Below are 15,602 nucleotides of genomic sequence, written 5' to 3'. Positions count from 1 at the left end.
GCCAAAAAAGTTTTTGGTTTACTTGCTAGTTTAAGTTCATTGTCTGTGAAGATAAGAAACTTTTTTTGTGACATAAATAATTTTAAAACAGGTATGAAGGAATCAGATGCTAAATCTGAACTTATTTCAAAATTTACTGCACAAGTTAGAAAAAATAAAAATTGCAAACGATTTGAAAATGAACTGCACAAGTTACAAAGCAAAAAAAAATTGAAATGTAAATTTTTTACTATAGATATTTTTTTTTCTTTTAATTTGATAAGGGCTACCTAAATCAATTCCTGTAATAGTAAATAGAAATGGAGTGCATCTTTTGGCAGGTTTAGTTTGTTCACCAGGAGTTAACACGTGGTATCCGAAGATACTGTTTCGCTATTTTTGGGAGAAGAATGTGAGCAATCCTGAACAAGGTTGTCATTTGCCGATCGTATGACAAAAAAATTTATTTTGCAATCTTTATGTGAATTTTTTTTAACATTAAATATTTCATAAATTTGATATTTCTCTCTTTTGAGTGCATAGTTTGTCCCTTTTGCTGCGAAAACAGCAGTTTTTAAATGTAAAATAAATTTAATTAGCTAGAGTAACGAAAGGTATAATGCAGATGAGAAAGCGAAGTAAATTACTGAAAAGGAATTCACTGCTTGAGTTCGGCACGCATTAAGAGTTGTCTCATTTTTAAGCACGGAGATGTTTTACCTCTCTGCGCCCGAGGAGGAGCCAAGTGCCGAACGAACTACAAATCCTCCATTTCTTGCTCTGAAAACTGAGGATAAGATTTCGCACAAATTACACAACTATGAATGATACTTCTCGCTAAGTTCTTGCTTCTATTGGGCCAAAACGACTGTCTAGTTCAATGTAAAAGTGTCCGAGTGCCTGTTCCTTTCATGAATATCCAGCAAAATTAAATTGGTGATAGTATGATTTCTAGGTCACCTTCTGAACCTACCTCCAACACGAATAACACTTATTTCAATAAAAAAACAGAGAAAAATTGGAATTGGTTACCTGTTGAAAGGTGCTTAACCTTTCACAATCCTGGTCCAAGTTTTCCTTTTGAATAAAAGAAATTAGCTTTAACTCACTGGTATACAATTCTTCTGTAGTCAACTCACCTGATTTGTTTTTCCAAATTACCTATAAACCCAAGGATGAAACTAAATACATTGGTTAATTTTCTATAATTATAGATAATTTTTTGAAATTAAGTAAACTCAGATTTAGAGCAAATAAGTTCTGAGTGTTAGTGTCTTTTACTTCACACAAAAACTCTGTTTCTGCTGAAGGATCATTTACCACATTGTTAGTTCAAAGGGAACAAGTTCTTTCAGAAAAGTAGATCCATGCCAAAGTTTGTGGTCAACAAGCTCATTTGGAAGCATTCTTCTGAATCTGCCGGGTTGCATTTTGATAAAACAGCTTGTTTCTGCTTGACTGTAGTATAATTCCAACAAACTTCTTTAGTTGATGCGGTGGTTCCAAATCCAAGCTAAAGAAATAGTTGAATCAGTGTACATTATTTCATCAAGGGGGATGTTCAAAGATTGCTTAACCTTCGTTTTAAGTTGATCAGCAAGAATATAATTCAACCATATAATTCAGAGACTTGATAGTAACTAATTTTACAGTAACTGATTTATTTGATAGCATACATTGAATATATATAACTGCTCTACATGCAGCTTCAGAAAGATATTAAAAAATTTTGCCTGTTGGGTTATCTACTAAAATCCAACGGGGGAAATTTTGATTCTTTCTATGTCCTTTAAAGAGACTAAATCACGCCAACTCTTTGTAAGGGCTTGGGGCAAAGGATCTTCCCAACCAAGTTTATGTAATTATAATGATTGCATAAAGAATTAAATTTGCTAATGATTGGTCCAAGAAGACCAACTGGGTCATACAATTTGGCAATTAAAAAAAGTATGGTTCTTTTGGTGTAACTAGAGTTCTGGTTACAGTCAATTTTGTAAACGAAAACAAGTCCTTTAAATGTAACCATTTCATCCTAAGAGTGTCACACTCAAAAATGAACAAAAAGTATTCTTTCAGTGAACTAGAAAAGTTCATTTATGAACTCATTCTACAACTGTGAACATATTTAACAATTGCTGAAGTTTCTGTGCAGATTCGATGTCTCTAGAAACAATCATCCATACACATCTTGAAAAACTACAACAGAGGCTAATGGATAATTCTTATTGCAATAAATATAACACAAGCAGTTCTATAAGTAACAGTCATTAATTTTAGAGTTATAAGTAATTTTATCTGTCCGTCCCTTTGTAAAGAAGTTATCAGAAGATGCATGAGGAACTATTCTAAAAGGAGTACTTTTAGAATCTGACTTTGAAATCTTATTTGAGGATGAGATGATGCATAAAAAACAATTCTAAGAGGAGTACTTTAAAAACACAGTTATGAAAAACACAGTCTACGCAATTTAGATTCGTCTATTCATAAAGCTCCTCCATTAGAGATTTTTTGTCTCATCTTTTATTTAAGCTATTTTTTCCCCGTTGTCTTTCGATTCATCTAAGTTAGGCAGTTCTTTCGCTGGCATCTGAACAGGGCCGGATTAACCTATAGGCACACTAGGCACGTGCCTAGGGTCTACGAAATTCAGGGGCCTACGAAAAACTTGGGAGAAAAAAATTTGTTGACAAAAATAATTTAGCTTTAAAAACAACAAGTGTATTTTGCACAAAATTATGAAGATACATATAAAAATATAATATTTTTCGGTAATAAATTATTTTGCAGAATCTTATGATCTAATATATTACTTTTTCGCGATTTTTGGATTCAACGAAATCTTATATTAGCTGTCGAATTCCAAGACTACGCAAAATGTCGTATTCAATAGTGCGAGCGATGCTAAACGATCATTGTTGAGCGCAAATAATTTTTTATCAATTTTAATCTGGAGAAAGATCTTTCTCCTTCTGCATTTGATCCAAGAATCGACAAATATATTCTTAATGCAATGTGAACGTTAGGAAAAGTATTCAAGTTTATCTTTAACATTGTTATCGATCGAACTAATCATAATGGTATTGTCGATATCTACTGCAATATCGGCAGTATGTCGGTATTGCAGATAAAGTTCGATAAACAAATTTGTAAATTAAAATCCATATTAATAAGAATGTAAAAAAAAATATGCAAGAAAATTTTAGCATATATTTTGAAAAGAGGGGAGGAGTGGGGGAAGGAGGGGAGGGCCCAAAAACGGCTATGCCTAGGGCCAACGAAAGGTATAACCCGGCTCTGTGCCTACGAAAGGTATAATCCGGCTCTGCATCTGAACCATGTATCTACTCCCATTTGCTTTAATTTAAAATATTCTTCACAATAAACCAACTTCACATTATCTCTAATATCCTTGATTTTCATAAAACTTCTCAATTAAACTTACCACTATATTGTTTACTTTTATATTTAATCTATTAGCCAATACAGTAGATATAAACGATTACATACTCCCCATGTCAAGTATTTTATACACTATTAATCTATTACGAAATGCATTTTTTATATATAAAATACTTGTGGGAAGCAAAACACTGTTCTGGAATGATTTTATTACCTCTGCTAAGAGAAAAAGATAAGTCAGATGATGTTTGGATATCGACGAACACTCTTATGAGGTATTGAGATTTTAATGCTTCTTTAAGAGTATGTTTCTTATAAAATTTTCTGTGTAAGAGAGTGTAGGTGTTTTGCCTTGCAGATGGAACAAAACCGTGATGATTAGCATTGAGTTCGCTTATACAATTATTGCAGCAATTTTGTTTTACATTAAATTCCAGTGAGTTCAACTAACTTGAAGAATGACTCATCTGAAAATTTTTCTTTTTTTCATAAGTCACAACTAAGTACAAAAAGTAATATTTCCTTTCTTTTGGAGTGAATGTTTTGTTATATTAGACTAAATATTCTCTAACATTAAATGTCCTTTTTTCCTTCTAAAAATTCTTTCCAAGCAGGTAAATCAGTTTAACACTAATGAATGTTTCTAACTGTTTTTTAGTTTTTTTTATGTAACCTTTTACAAGTTACATTAATTTACAACTCTGGAGAAAATTATTTAATTTGAAACAAATTGTTTTTAAAGAGGTTTGTTTTAAAACATAACAATTTTGAATACAATCAACAATTATTTTTATTTATTCCCGGATTCTTAAAAAGGCATATCTCAAGATAATTTATTACAATGATTGTTGATGCAATTTAAAGTTATGCCATTCCTGATATTGCCCAGCAATGGAATTTCTAGCAGTTTAATGTTTACACATTCAGTTTTTTATTTTAAATTATGCACATTAATTCAATCAAAACAGTTTGTTTACTAAAAGTTGAAATTACTTTGAGACTTATCCCTAGTCCTATTTCTTTATGTTCTAAGACTGAATTTTAAATAGCATACAAATCGGCATTTTCTACTATTTCAAAATAAATTTTTTTTTTAAAATTCAAGTTTGAATTTGATTTTTTCCCAAAGTTTGCATTTTCGTTCGGCTCCAAGACAGTTTCAGAAGCTAGAAATTAGCCAATCTTCGTTACAGAGTGCATAGTCAAATCATTGAACAAAAAATAAGCACCTTTTAAGCCCTACATACATCAACATAATGCAAATTAATTTTCAAAGACTTTACATGATCATGTTAAAATAACTAGTTTCTGATAAACTAGAAATAAGACATAAATTTTTAGTAATTAAAAATAAAATATATTATATAAATGTGTGTTTGCAGAACAGTACTTCATCAGGGGACACACTGCCTGCAAACACAAAGGAGCTTTTCTGTTGTTAGTGGATTTAACCAAAACTAAGAGTGGCCCGAGGCCTTTTAATGAAAAGACAAAAGTATAACTTTTTACCACAATTTAAAAGTACTATAAACTTGAAAAAGAATCACACCTAAACGGTACAAATTTTAAATCAACAATTGAATGAAACGCCTCCTTAAAGCACAATTTAAATAAATCTAAGCAAAGTAACAGTTAATAAAAGTGACAATATTAAATATTCCGAATCAGTAAGAGAAAAACAAAGTTGTACAAGAGCATGCAAGAATCTCACTGAACCCAGCTAAGCAAGAATCCGCAAGTATTTCATCCAACATGTACGTAAACACCCTACGTACCGACAGTACACTGCAGTGGATTGCATTTGAATGAATTGTGAAATCGCTTAATAAAACAATGTGAAAACCGCGCTTTTGCATAATACGTTTTGAAAAGAGAAAATTAGGCCCATTTTATGAACACCCAATAAAAAAAAATCCCCTTAAGGGCTTTCAAAAACCAAAAATAAGCAACTGTTAGAACTTTTTAAAAACGCTACGCACCATGTAGTTGCTAGTCTTTTGCAATTTAGGATAATTTGAACCTTCAAAGCAATTTTTAATGGAAACAGCTCTGACAAGAGGATACCAAAATTATGTGTGTAGTAAATATTATTAAATGGACCTATAAATTTATTGAAGGAAAAAAAATACTATAAACGTGCAGCTGCTGCAATAGCAGAGCTTTCTTGTTTGAAGTTAAACAAAGTAATTCCCTCGATTCTCTGACAGCAATGTAAAGTGAAGTGGGTGAATGAGAAAGGAATAATCATGTAGGTGTATAATTTTGATTTCAATGTGTACATAAACAATATAAAAAACTTTTTTTTGAAGTCAATTCCTGCTTATGTCAAAAATTTTTTTTTATTTTAGTTACTTTTTATTAAATAATTAAAATTTTTTGCTTCCATATAAAACTAAAATTAATTAATTAAATTTAATTAATGAATGAATATTTGAAAAAACTGTATTAACATCAAGAGTCATCCACTACAAGTTTAAAAAAATGCATTTGAACTAGAATAGATGAACAAAAAGTATGTTATCAACGATTCACATTTTGAACAAGTTATATAAATATATATAGGAAGAGTGTGAAGTAGTGGAAGGAATGAAAAAAAAAGGCACGTAGTATAAGACAACTCTAAAAGAACCACGCACGCTACCACGTAATGTTCTTTATTGAATCTAAAGGTCTGGTTTCTTTGGACAAGCGCCTTATCTGGGCGTCAGCGGGACGTCAACGTCCCGCTGACGCCATCAAAATACTGGTTACTTAGAACTAGCGCCTTATCTGGGCGTCAGCAGAAAGATGACGTAGAGCTGACGCCAAAAAAATACTTTTTTGTCAACTCAGCGTGCGCAGTCGGTCGAACGCAGACATTATCTCTCATTGCGCATGCGTTAACAAATATTTATTTTGAATTTGAATTGATTTTGTTATTGTCGACCAGTGTCTTAGAGCACAAATAATGAAAAAACACATTATAGCTGAGCTAAATGAAGAGTGCTATGTTTAATTAAGAAACTATGTTTAATGTCAAAATCTTGGCTGATTTTAATGTACTGTTGGATGTTGTCCGCTGTTGCTTCTGTGGTTAACGTCACGTTGTAATCCAATTACAGTTGAGTTGGACGGCAATTGTAGTTCAAGATGAGCGTTCGATGACCTATACTATCAAACTCACAAATGGACCAATCAGAGGTTAGCGCTGATTTCCAGCTGACGGCGTCCTGTCCTAAGAAACCAGGCCTAAACACAGCAAAAATAAAATAATAAATTTGCATAATAAACTATTTTTTTGTTCAACGAGAATAAGTTAGAAATTATCACCGATGTTGTATTAGTTAGAAAGTATCACTGATAAAACTGAATCTCTCACAGTAAAATTTAAAAAAAAAATAAATAAATAAAAAACGACCAACGCTTAACCAATCAGAAAATTCCATTTGAACTTGAGAGGATAAATAAAAAGTATTTTATTAACAATTGAAAATTTGAACAAGATATAGTGTGAACTAATATAGTAGGAATTGAATAAAAATAACCAACAAAAGATGCATACTGAATACTTACAAAGGAGGAATGTGAATTGTTAGATCATAAATTTTTTAATGTGTTAACATGAATAGATTAGTATTCAATAGGCAAGTTGAATATAAAATTTATCTTTAGTATGAAATATGGCTATTTTTGTTTCCAAAGTAAATTCACACTCTTTTAAGAATTGAGTTAGATAACAAATAGCCTTTGTAAAAACTAAATATACAACAAAACAAGTTTAATTCAGTTGAAAAATAAATATTTTATTAAGTGATTGTTTGGATTGCATATATATATTTACATTCATTTTTAAAAAGGTAAAAAATAGGTTATCTGAATAAAAACAAAAGAATATAAATTTTGCATTATAGTTGCATGTCCTTGGATACTACAGGAACAACAGCAAGATATAAAAGCAAAATGCATAAAAGCGTAGGAAGAAATGGCATTAAAATTTGTTGCACGAATAATACAGATTGGCAGGGATCCGAATTCTGTAAAAAACAAAAGATAATGAATCAAAAAAGGGTCTTTCATGATCATGAGTCTCATGTATTATAACAACTTTAATAAAAAGTTACACTAAGTAAAGAAACAAAGAGCTAATGTGCAGCTACAAATTAAATTGGAGATGCTTAGCTGAAGAAAAATTATATTGATTAAAAATGTATTTATTAGTCGTAGAAATTATATGGGGACATATGAATTATATTGTTTAATAAGGTGGAAGGTTTTGCGGTATAATGTTACTTAAAAAATAAAAAAAAAAACATGTAAAATTTATATTAGTAGATAAAGGGTCGGTCTGAATCCAAAGAACATCTGAAATCAGTTTCATTCTAAAAAGAACTCATATTATAGACTTATTAAATTCATTTTATAAGTTGAAAAATTAAATTTTGGATATTGTTAACTGGAAGTTAAATCTAGAAAAAAGTAAAACTCCCCTTTATTTTCTTAAAAAAAGTTTTAGGGATTATTTGAAATTAAATGTATTTGTTAATTTTGCGTATTTATAAAATATACTAGGTACCTTTAAGTACTGAAGGCAAATTATCAGAAACGTTGATACTAACTCATCACTATTACTGATAGAGATTGGTGAATTTATAAAAGAATAGCTGGTCATAAAGTTAACCCTTATAATAACAGAAGAGCTAAATGGATTTACAATTATATGTTGGATTAGTTTTATACAAATGTTAAGCATAAACATCTTACTCACACTCGTATCAGGGTTCATAGTCAGATTTTTCAACAAAAAATGAGCACTTTTTAAGCACTCAGAATTTTTTTTAAAATCACTTTTCAAAAGAAAAAAAAATTATAATTAGGATATGTGCATTTATAATTTTTTTTCTTCTTTTGTTTAAAATTCTTAATTTATAAACATAAAGTCTACAAAATGCAAGAACATTTTCAGAGACTTTACACAATCATGATAAAATAATAAGTTTCTGATAAATATTGCTGAAATTCTTTTTGAAAATCATGCTTTTTTTTGCACAAGACAATGATTGACACAAGAAAAAATCTTATTTTGAATGAAAGAAAATTAAGTACTTTTTACAAACCCCTGCTAAAAAATGCTTTTAAAAACGTAAATAAAAAATAAGCACCTTTAATGAATGTCTTTTTAAAAACGTGCTGCACCCTTTAGTATTCTACATAGAAATTGATTTAAATTAATAAAAAGTTATGAATTGAATAAAAAGTATGCTCAAAGTATACTTACAATAAACATCTCACAATTCTATGTCACTGTATCAGTGCACTGTAAAAAGAAAAAGTATGATAAACTGTAAGCATTAAATCAATGGATATCAATAAATGAATTTTTAAAATCACTACTAACATGCAATAAAATATAAATTTTTAAAATACTTATTTTTGTATTCTATTGAAAATTAATCATGGAGAATTCAGAAATATCAAATTAAGCAAGATAAACAAGATTTTTTTTTTTTAAAAAAAGCAAGAAATAAAAGCATTTTGCATTCATAATTATAATTATATTAATAATTATACCACAGGGCTCGATAAAACTCAGAAATTTTACCCGTCCCAGAGGACGGCTTGTCCAAAAATGTACCCGTCCTCCTTTGAAACTAACCCGTAGCTTCTAAACTACTAGGATTACAAATACTAGGTTTACATTATACAGTAATAAGAGAAATACTAGGTTACTAATAATAACCTAGTATTTATTTTATGAAATATTTTAAATGACAAAAGTCAAGTTATCTGGAATGTCAATTTTTGCGAGGGTACTGCGTTTTTTTAAATGAATCAAATATGACGTTTGCATGTTCCACAATCAAGCCAATGATTTACAGAGGTTTCTGCACAGAAATCTGAAAAGAGTTTTTCATTTAGGTAGATGTTTATAATTCCGTTTAACGCTTCTTGTTTAAGACCAGTACGTAATATTTTTTTTTTTGTAAGTTCGTTGCTGAAAACAGGGATGAGAGTAGTCAGAAAGTAAAAAAGAGGAAATCCAAGTATATATATATATCGCACTTTTTTTGTCAAATTTTTGTTTAAACTTGTAATCCATGTGATTATAAATCCCGATATGAGGCTTTTAAATCACGTGAATATGAAACTCTACATCGAGTTTAAAAAATGCGAAAATACAAATCATGATGCGTAATTTTTAGATCAAGATGCATAATTTTAAAATCGCGCGATGTTACCACCGCAAAAACGAATCACGACACTGGATTTTAAGCTCGCGTAGCTACATAGGGTTTTAAAAGCTCGTAAATACAAATCTCGATATTGGTTTTTTAAATCTCGTAAATAAGAATCGCAATGTTCCATATTTAAATGGCCTGAATAAGAATCGCAACGTTCAACTTTTAAATCAGATAAATACGAAAATCGATGTTTGATAATAAAATCGCGATTTTAAAAATGCAAAACACGATAGTATTAGATATTTAAATCTCGTAAATACGAGTCACAATGTACGATATTTAAAAAGCGTAAATAAGAATGGCAATGCGCAACTTTTAAATCAGGTAAATACGAAAATCGATGATTGATATTAAAATCGCGCGAATAAAAATCGAGATATTTGCAGAGTCTAGACTTCTGATTTCTAAAAGGCTTGTTCGAATTGTTTTTTGTTTACACAATAAATACAAATTTACAAGATTAATTGAATGAGCAAATAGATATTTTCACCACAAATCCACCTCTATTTTTTTTTCCACTTTTTTGGTTTGCTTTCTCTCCAGAATACAAGAAGCATCGACGTCTAAATTAAGAAAATACGAGCTATCCCGCCAATGGATCAAAAATACGGAAAATCTTATTTTCTGTGCGTGAAATCGGAGAAAATAGCTAATATAAGTAAACATGTGGAAGGATTAGCAGCTTTTTCTTTGAAAATCGTAAATAAATATAATAATTTGACTTCAACGACTGAATTTTTTAAAAAAAAAACGGGATATTTATAAATAAATAAAAAAAAGCGTAAGTTTTAGAGAATCTGAGTTTTTGATAAAAAATCTGAAATTCGAGAGACAAAAGATTAAAAAAACTCATCCCTGTATAAAGGTCAACCAGTTTTATCCCAAGGAAATGATTTTTAGAGAAACTTCAGAGGGAGGAATGAGGACTTCAATAATTTCTCTCCGTGGAAAATTAAATTCCTCATAAAATATTTTAACTTGTGCAAAAAAAAAAAATTCAGCGGAAATTAGCGGGAAAAATCTGAGAAAAAGCGGAAATTCGCGAATCCGCGGAAGAATCTCATCCCTGTGAAAAGCCCCTTTCGACCGCTGCAGTACTCCCAGATAGAGAAAACACCAATTCCACCATGCGCAGTATGTTGCTATATTTCTAGATTAGAGCGTCATTTTAGAATGTGAGGCGCTAGACTCTTGCAAGATAACAAAAACTGAAAATGTATCACAAACATGCAAATTCACAGGAAAATGGCCGTCCGTGCGGATGTCGGATTCGAGAAATTAGTTGTCCGCGGGGAATTTTCGACCGCCGAGGACGGGCGGTTTTTCGAGCCCTGTTATACCATAATTATAGCATTAATTTTAGGTATCAAAACAAATGATACCAAAAATTAAAATAAAAAACAGGCAATCAATGAAAAAATTCAATTGTTTTTAAATTATTGATTTATTTTAGTTCAATAACATTTGCATTAGATCTTACACCAGAAACAGAATTTTCGCGGTTACGTTAAAGAAGTATCATAAAAAACCAAAAACTTTTTCTATATAATTATAGATTTTCAGAGCTTAAATTTTGTGTAAAACTATGACTTTAACTAAGTATTGAATTTAAAAAAAAAAAAAAAAAACATTTTGATATTTGCAGCTTTAAACAACTTATAAAGAACTAATAAACAATATTAAAAGAAATTACTAGTTTCTTTTGCTTGTTGTTTTCCTTTGCTGTTACATTCTTAACAAAAAAAAAAAAAAAAAAAAAAAAAAAAACTGCATTTAAAAAAAAAAAAACAATTTTGTTTTGTTTCAGAAGTACAATAATTTTTTTTTATTACCACAATATAGTTTTAAACTATAGAAACTAAAGCTTAATAAGCTATATGTAGACAAACTGAATAGAAAATAAACTTTAACAATAATTCTAGAAGATTTATTTTAACCTTAACTCAAGATGACTCTTGTCTTTAAGATATTTAAGAGACCATGGGAAAAAAATATTACAATTAAACATGCTTGTATCAAGCGAGAAATAAAATAAAAGAACATTCTTACCAGTTATGGTGACAAGATCTTCAGGCTCTTGCTGCAATGGAAAATATTAAGCCATCAACAGATATACAAGAATATTAAGAATATGTTAAAAGAAAATAGTGTATTATTTTATAGGAAAGACAAAAGCAATGTTTTAATACAAATAAAAAAAAAATGTTTCCAACTTATTTACAGAAAAGAATCTAAACTAATTTTTCGCTCTCCTTTTGAACACAACTGAAATAACAGTAAGAACTTTAATTATCCAACAACACCTATGGGACGACAGATAGTCAAAATGCAGCAACTCTAAGTCAATGTGGCATTATTTATGTTCTTTTTCATCCTGCTTAGCTTTCATTATTGAAATTTTTTAATTCATTGCTGTACCATGGTTTTTTTTTTATAATATTCTTAATTTGCTGCTTTTGACTTTAAGTTAATGCATGCTTCTTTTTTAATCAAATTTTACCATCTTATTTATGTGTGCTTATGTGGTGATTTAAAGACAAGAAAAACTAGTCCAGAATGCCGTATAACAAGAGATTTGCAGATCTTTAAGCAAGAGAGTCAGGGTTATGCCACTAAAAGCATTTAATTTTTTTTTGGTGATATAAGTTTTGGGAAAGAACAAAATTTTCTGATCATGTCTGAACTTCAGTTGGTTGTTGGACTTCATTTTCCTATTATCTCTTATAAAATTAAAAAAAAAAAAAAGGTAAATATAAATCAGACAAATTAGGCTGATACCTTGTTTGTTTTCCACCACTAAGATATTTGAAAAATAAAAATATACAACAGTAATAACTCAATTTTGGGAAAAATTGATTTTGTTTAGATAGCATTCTTCATAACAACATAAGTTATCAAAGCTTTTACTCATTATAATTGTCAATTATTAAACATAAATTAGTTGGTCGTTCTTACAACCATTATAATACACAAATACAACTACTCAAAATAATTATTCAAAATCAATATATAATAATTCAAAAATCAAGTATAAATTGAAACTTACCATTTTTGTGTTATGATTTTCTTGCTTCTTAACTTTTTCAAATAATTCTTGTATTTTACTAATACCTAAAATTTAAAGTCACAATATTAAAACAATTGAGTACTTCGGTTAATAACAAGTTTTAGTAAAATTGTTTTCAGTTATTAAAATTAGTTATTTTCATGAGTTTTTTTTAACAAGTAAAATACTAGGAGGAGTTGTAATGTAAATGTAAATGAATTTACATTATACTGAAAAGGATAAACATTATTAAAAACATTGAAATACATACAATGGAGTCTTTCTGAAATGAAATAAATTGGTACTTGAAAAATTCAGGACATGCAAAAATAATGTTGGACAGTTTAGCTATTTCCGACAGTAATCGATAATGACCAGTTTTTGATCCTTTGAGGTGGAAGCCAATAAAGCTTTAAGTCAATGGATAACCAGCTAGTCTAGGAAGAAAAGGCAGCCTGTGCTCAATGCCAACCACATTGTCGTTGTTCATTGTGAAACTGCAACTTCACGACCCTCTTATCCCGCAGCAAGCTGTTGCCAGTATGCTTTACATAAAATATTTACAAGTAAAGGTGAAAATCTCTCAAATTCTGAATAATGTAATTGTAGCTTTAAGAGTTAAAAAAACAACAACTTAAAATTGCAAAAAATCTAAATTTTTTAATAAATATTTTTAGGGAAGGTCTAAAATGAGTTATCACCATTGACATAGAAAATCTCTCATTACGTATTATCACTGAAATGAATTATGCAAGTGGTTTCAGAAAGAGGAGCGTGTGAAAGTGAATTAACCACACAGAAATTTTAATTTTTCGTCAAAACTGAAGAAAATCAAAAAGCTAAAAATTTGAAAATATACAAAAATGATGAAGAAAAAAATAATAATTACATTATATGGAGAACATTTTAAATGCTGTTTAACGCTTTGATTAGAAATTTAGTCAAAGGGAGACTGTTATATGGAAAAATTTGCTAGAGGGAGACAGTAGCAAAGCGAGTGAAACAGTGAACACACTGGGTTATTTTTTTGATTAATCAGCATTAACAACAAAGCTTAAACGATAAAATTAATATTAATGATAAGAAAAGTTACAATTAAAAGAAAGCCGAACTAATAAATCAAGAAGATTTTAAAAGCACATTCAAAGAAATGTTCAAAATATATCAGAGATAGAGGAAATAAATAAAACACACCATTGATTCTTTTATCATGGAAGGTCTGTTCCCAGGCCCATAATAGCCTATTATAATAAGTAACAACATCAAAATATTTGAAATAAACATCAGAAGTCTCTGTGGGGAAGACACGGAGAAAAGAACCACGCCTATTATTTTCATCCTCAGTCTCCATCAAACAATAAAGATCATCCAGTGTTAAATCATCCAATACATTGGCACTCTAGAAATAGAAATAACAGTAAAAAGATATTCACGCTGAATTAATGGCACATTGGTTCAAAAAAAGAGACTGGAAATAAAATTTGGCCAGCGCTTCACAGTTTTTGCCTTCTGTAAATATAAATCACTAAATTGGATTTTAAAAACTTTTAAATCGGAATCTGCGTTGCATAACTTTTAGACTATGTGAATATGAACCACAATGTGCAGCTTTTAAATCCTGTACAAGTAGGAAAATCGATATTTGTTATTGCAAACGCGGGAATACAAACCGCAACTTTGGATTTTAAATTTGCATGAATACGATTTGAGATACTGAACATTTAAATCGAGTGAAAACGAATCCAAACTTGTAACTCTTAAAATTGGGTAAACATGAAAAACAATGTTTGATATTTGTTAACATTTCATACCTGTCAACATTGTAATCTGCATCACATTACTATTCTGAGCTAGGGTGTTTTAGTCAACAGAGTATTACACAGAAAGTTTTATTTATGGAATTTTTACACAAAATTATTTGTCAACATTGTAATCTGCATCACATTACTATTCTGAGCTAGGGTGTTTTAGTCAACAGAGTATTACACAGAAAGTTTTATTTATGGAATTTTTACACAAAATTATTTGTCAACATTGTAATCTGCATCACATTACTATTCTGAGCTAGGGTGTTTTAGTCAACAGAGTATTACACAGAAAGTGTTATTTATGGAATTTTTTCACAAAATTATGAGCTATCTGTTACTAAATTCATAAAACCTTTCTAAATACACTAGTCAATTTCGCATATTTTTAAAATTTTTTTTTAATTTTGAAAACAATAAAAAAAGAGCCCCTTTTTAAATCTGGACTAACTATTTTATTATACAATTGTTTTAACACAAATACTTCTACTTAATCACAACCCGTACGATTATATGATTAACCATACAACCATGTAAAATACCATACACGAAATGACGAAACCGTACATGTTGGCAGGTATGAATATAGTAGTTCTTTATTTTGTGTGTGTGTGTGTGTGAACAAAACCTTTGGAGGGTTAAACCCTTTAACTAATAGGCATCTTCATTTCCCCACACACCTTTAGCCTTACACAACAATACGTAAAAACCAGAATTTTTTTTAAGCAAAACTTTTCTTAGTGCAACATATAAAAAGTTCAAATCATGAAATAAAAATTTTTACTCTTAAAAAAAGAAAAAAAGGAACATACCCCATTAGAATATTTTGATGAAAAAAGCGATTCATTTCTTATTTCTTCAGCTAACAGCAGCCTTGGAATTGGCTGGTGTCTGATCCCTTCGGCGTGCAAACATCTTTAACAGAAAAAAAAATCACTAACATATAAAAAGAGAAAAATGAAAACATAAAGAGTGCAATGAAAAACATTTTCACCAAACTAGTTAAAATAGAGAATCACTCAATTTTTCAGGTTTCGTAACAAGTTATGGCAATAAGTAAAATAATCTATATTTAATAAAAAAATAAATAAAAATAATAATTTTGACAACAAAAATGTCTTTTCAATGTTCAACGTTTCAATGTACAGCTGATTT

At 29.6% G+C, this 15,602-nt stretch overlaps 1 protein-coding gene across 4 annotated transcripts in view; it reads right to left on the bottom strand.

Moving 5' to 3' along the window:
* Positions 1–7,139: 7,139 nt before the first annotated feature.
* Positions 7,140–15,602, bottom strand: part of LOC107454048 (tubulin monoglutamylase TTLL4) — a 37,090-nt gene continuing 28,627 nt past the window's right edge. For all 4 annotated transcript variants that reach the window (XM_043044049.2, XM_043044047.3, XM_043044050.3 and 1 more), the window contains 6 exons: positions 15,260–15,362; positions 13,837–14,041; positions 12,643–12,707; positions 11,646–11,676; positions 8,633–8,671; positions 7,140–7,391 (listed from right to left, as the gene is read on the bottom strand). In XM_043044049.2, the coding sequence (XP_042899983.1) occupies positions 8,664–8,671; positions 11,646–11,676; positions 12,643–12,707; positions 13,837–14,041; positions 15,260–15,362 (412 nt within the window). In that variant the 3' untranslated portion in view covers positions 7,140–7,391; positions 8,633–8,663. The remainder of the gene's footprint in view (positions 7,392–8,632; positions 8,672–11,645; positions 11,677–12,642; positions 12,708–13,836; positions 14,042–15,259; positions 15,363–15,602) is intronic.

The sequence above is a fragment of the Parasteatoda tepidariorum genome, chromosome 8 (assembly GCF_982258835.1).
Source record: "Parasteatoda tepidariorum strain Cologne lab strain chromosome 8, Ptep-v5.0, whole genome shotgun sequence".
Lineage (NCBI taxonomy): Eukaryota > Metazoa > Arthropoda > Arachnida > Araneae > Theridiidae > Parasteatoda > Parasteatoda tepidariorum.
The sequence above is the reverse complement of the archived record's forward strand: the minus strand, read 5'-3'. Positions and strand labels throughout refer to the sequence as shown.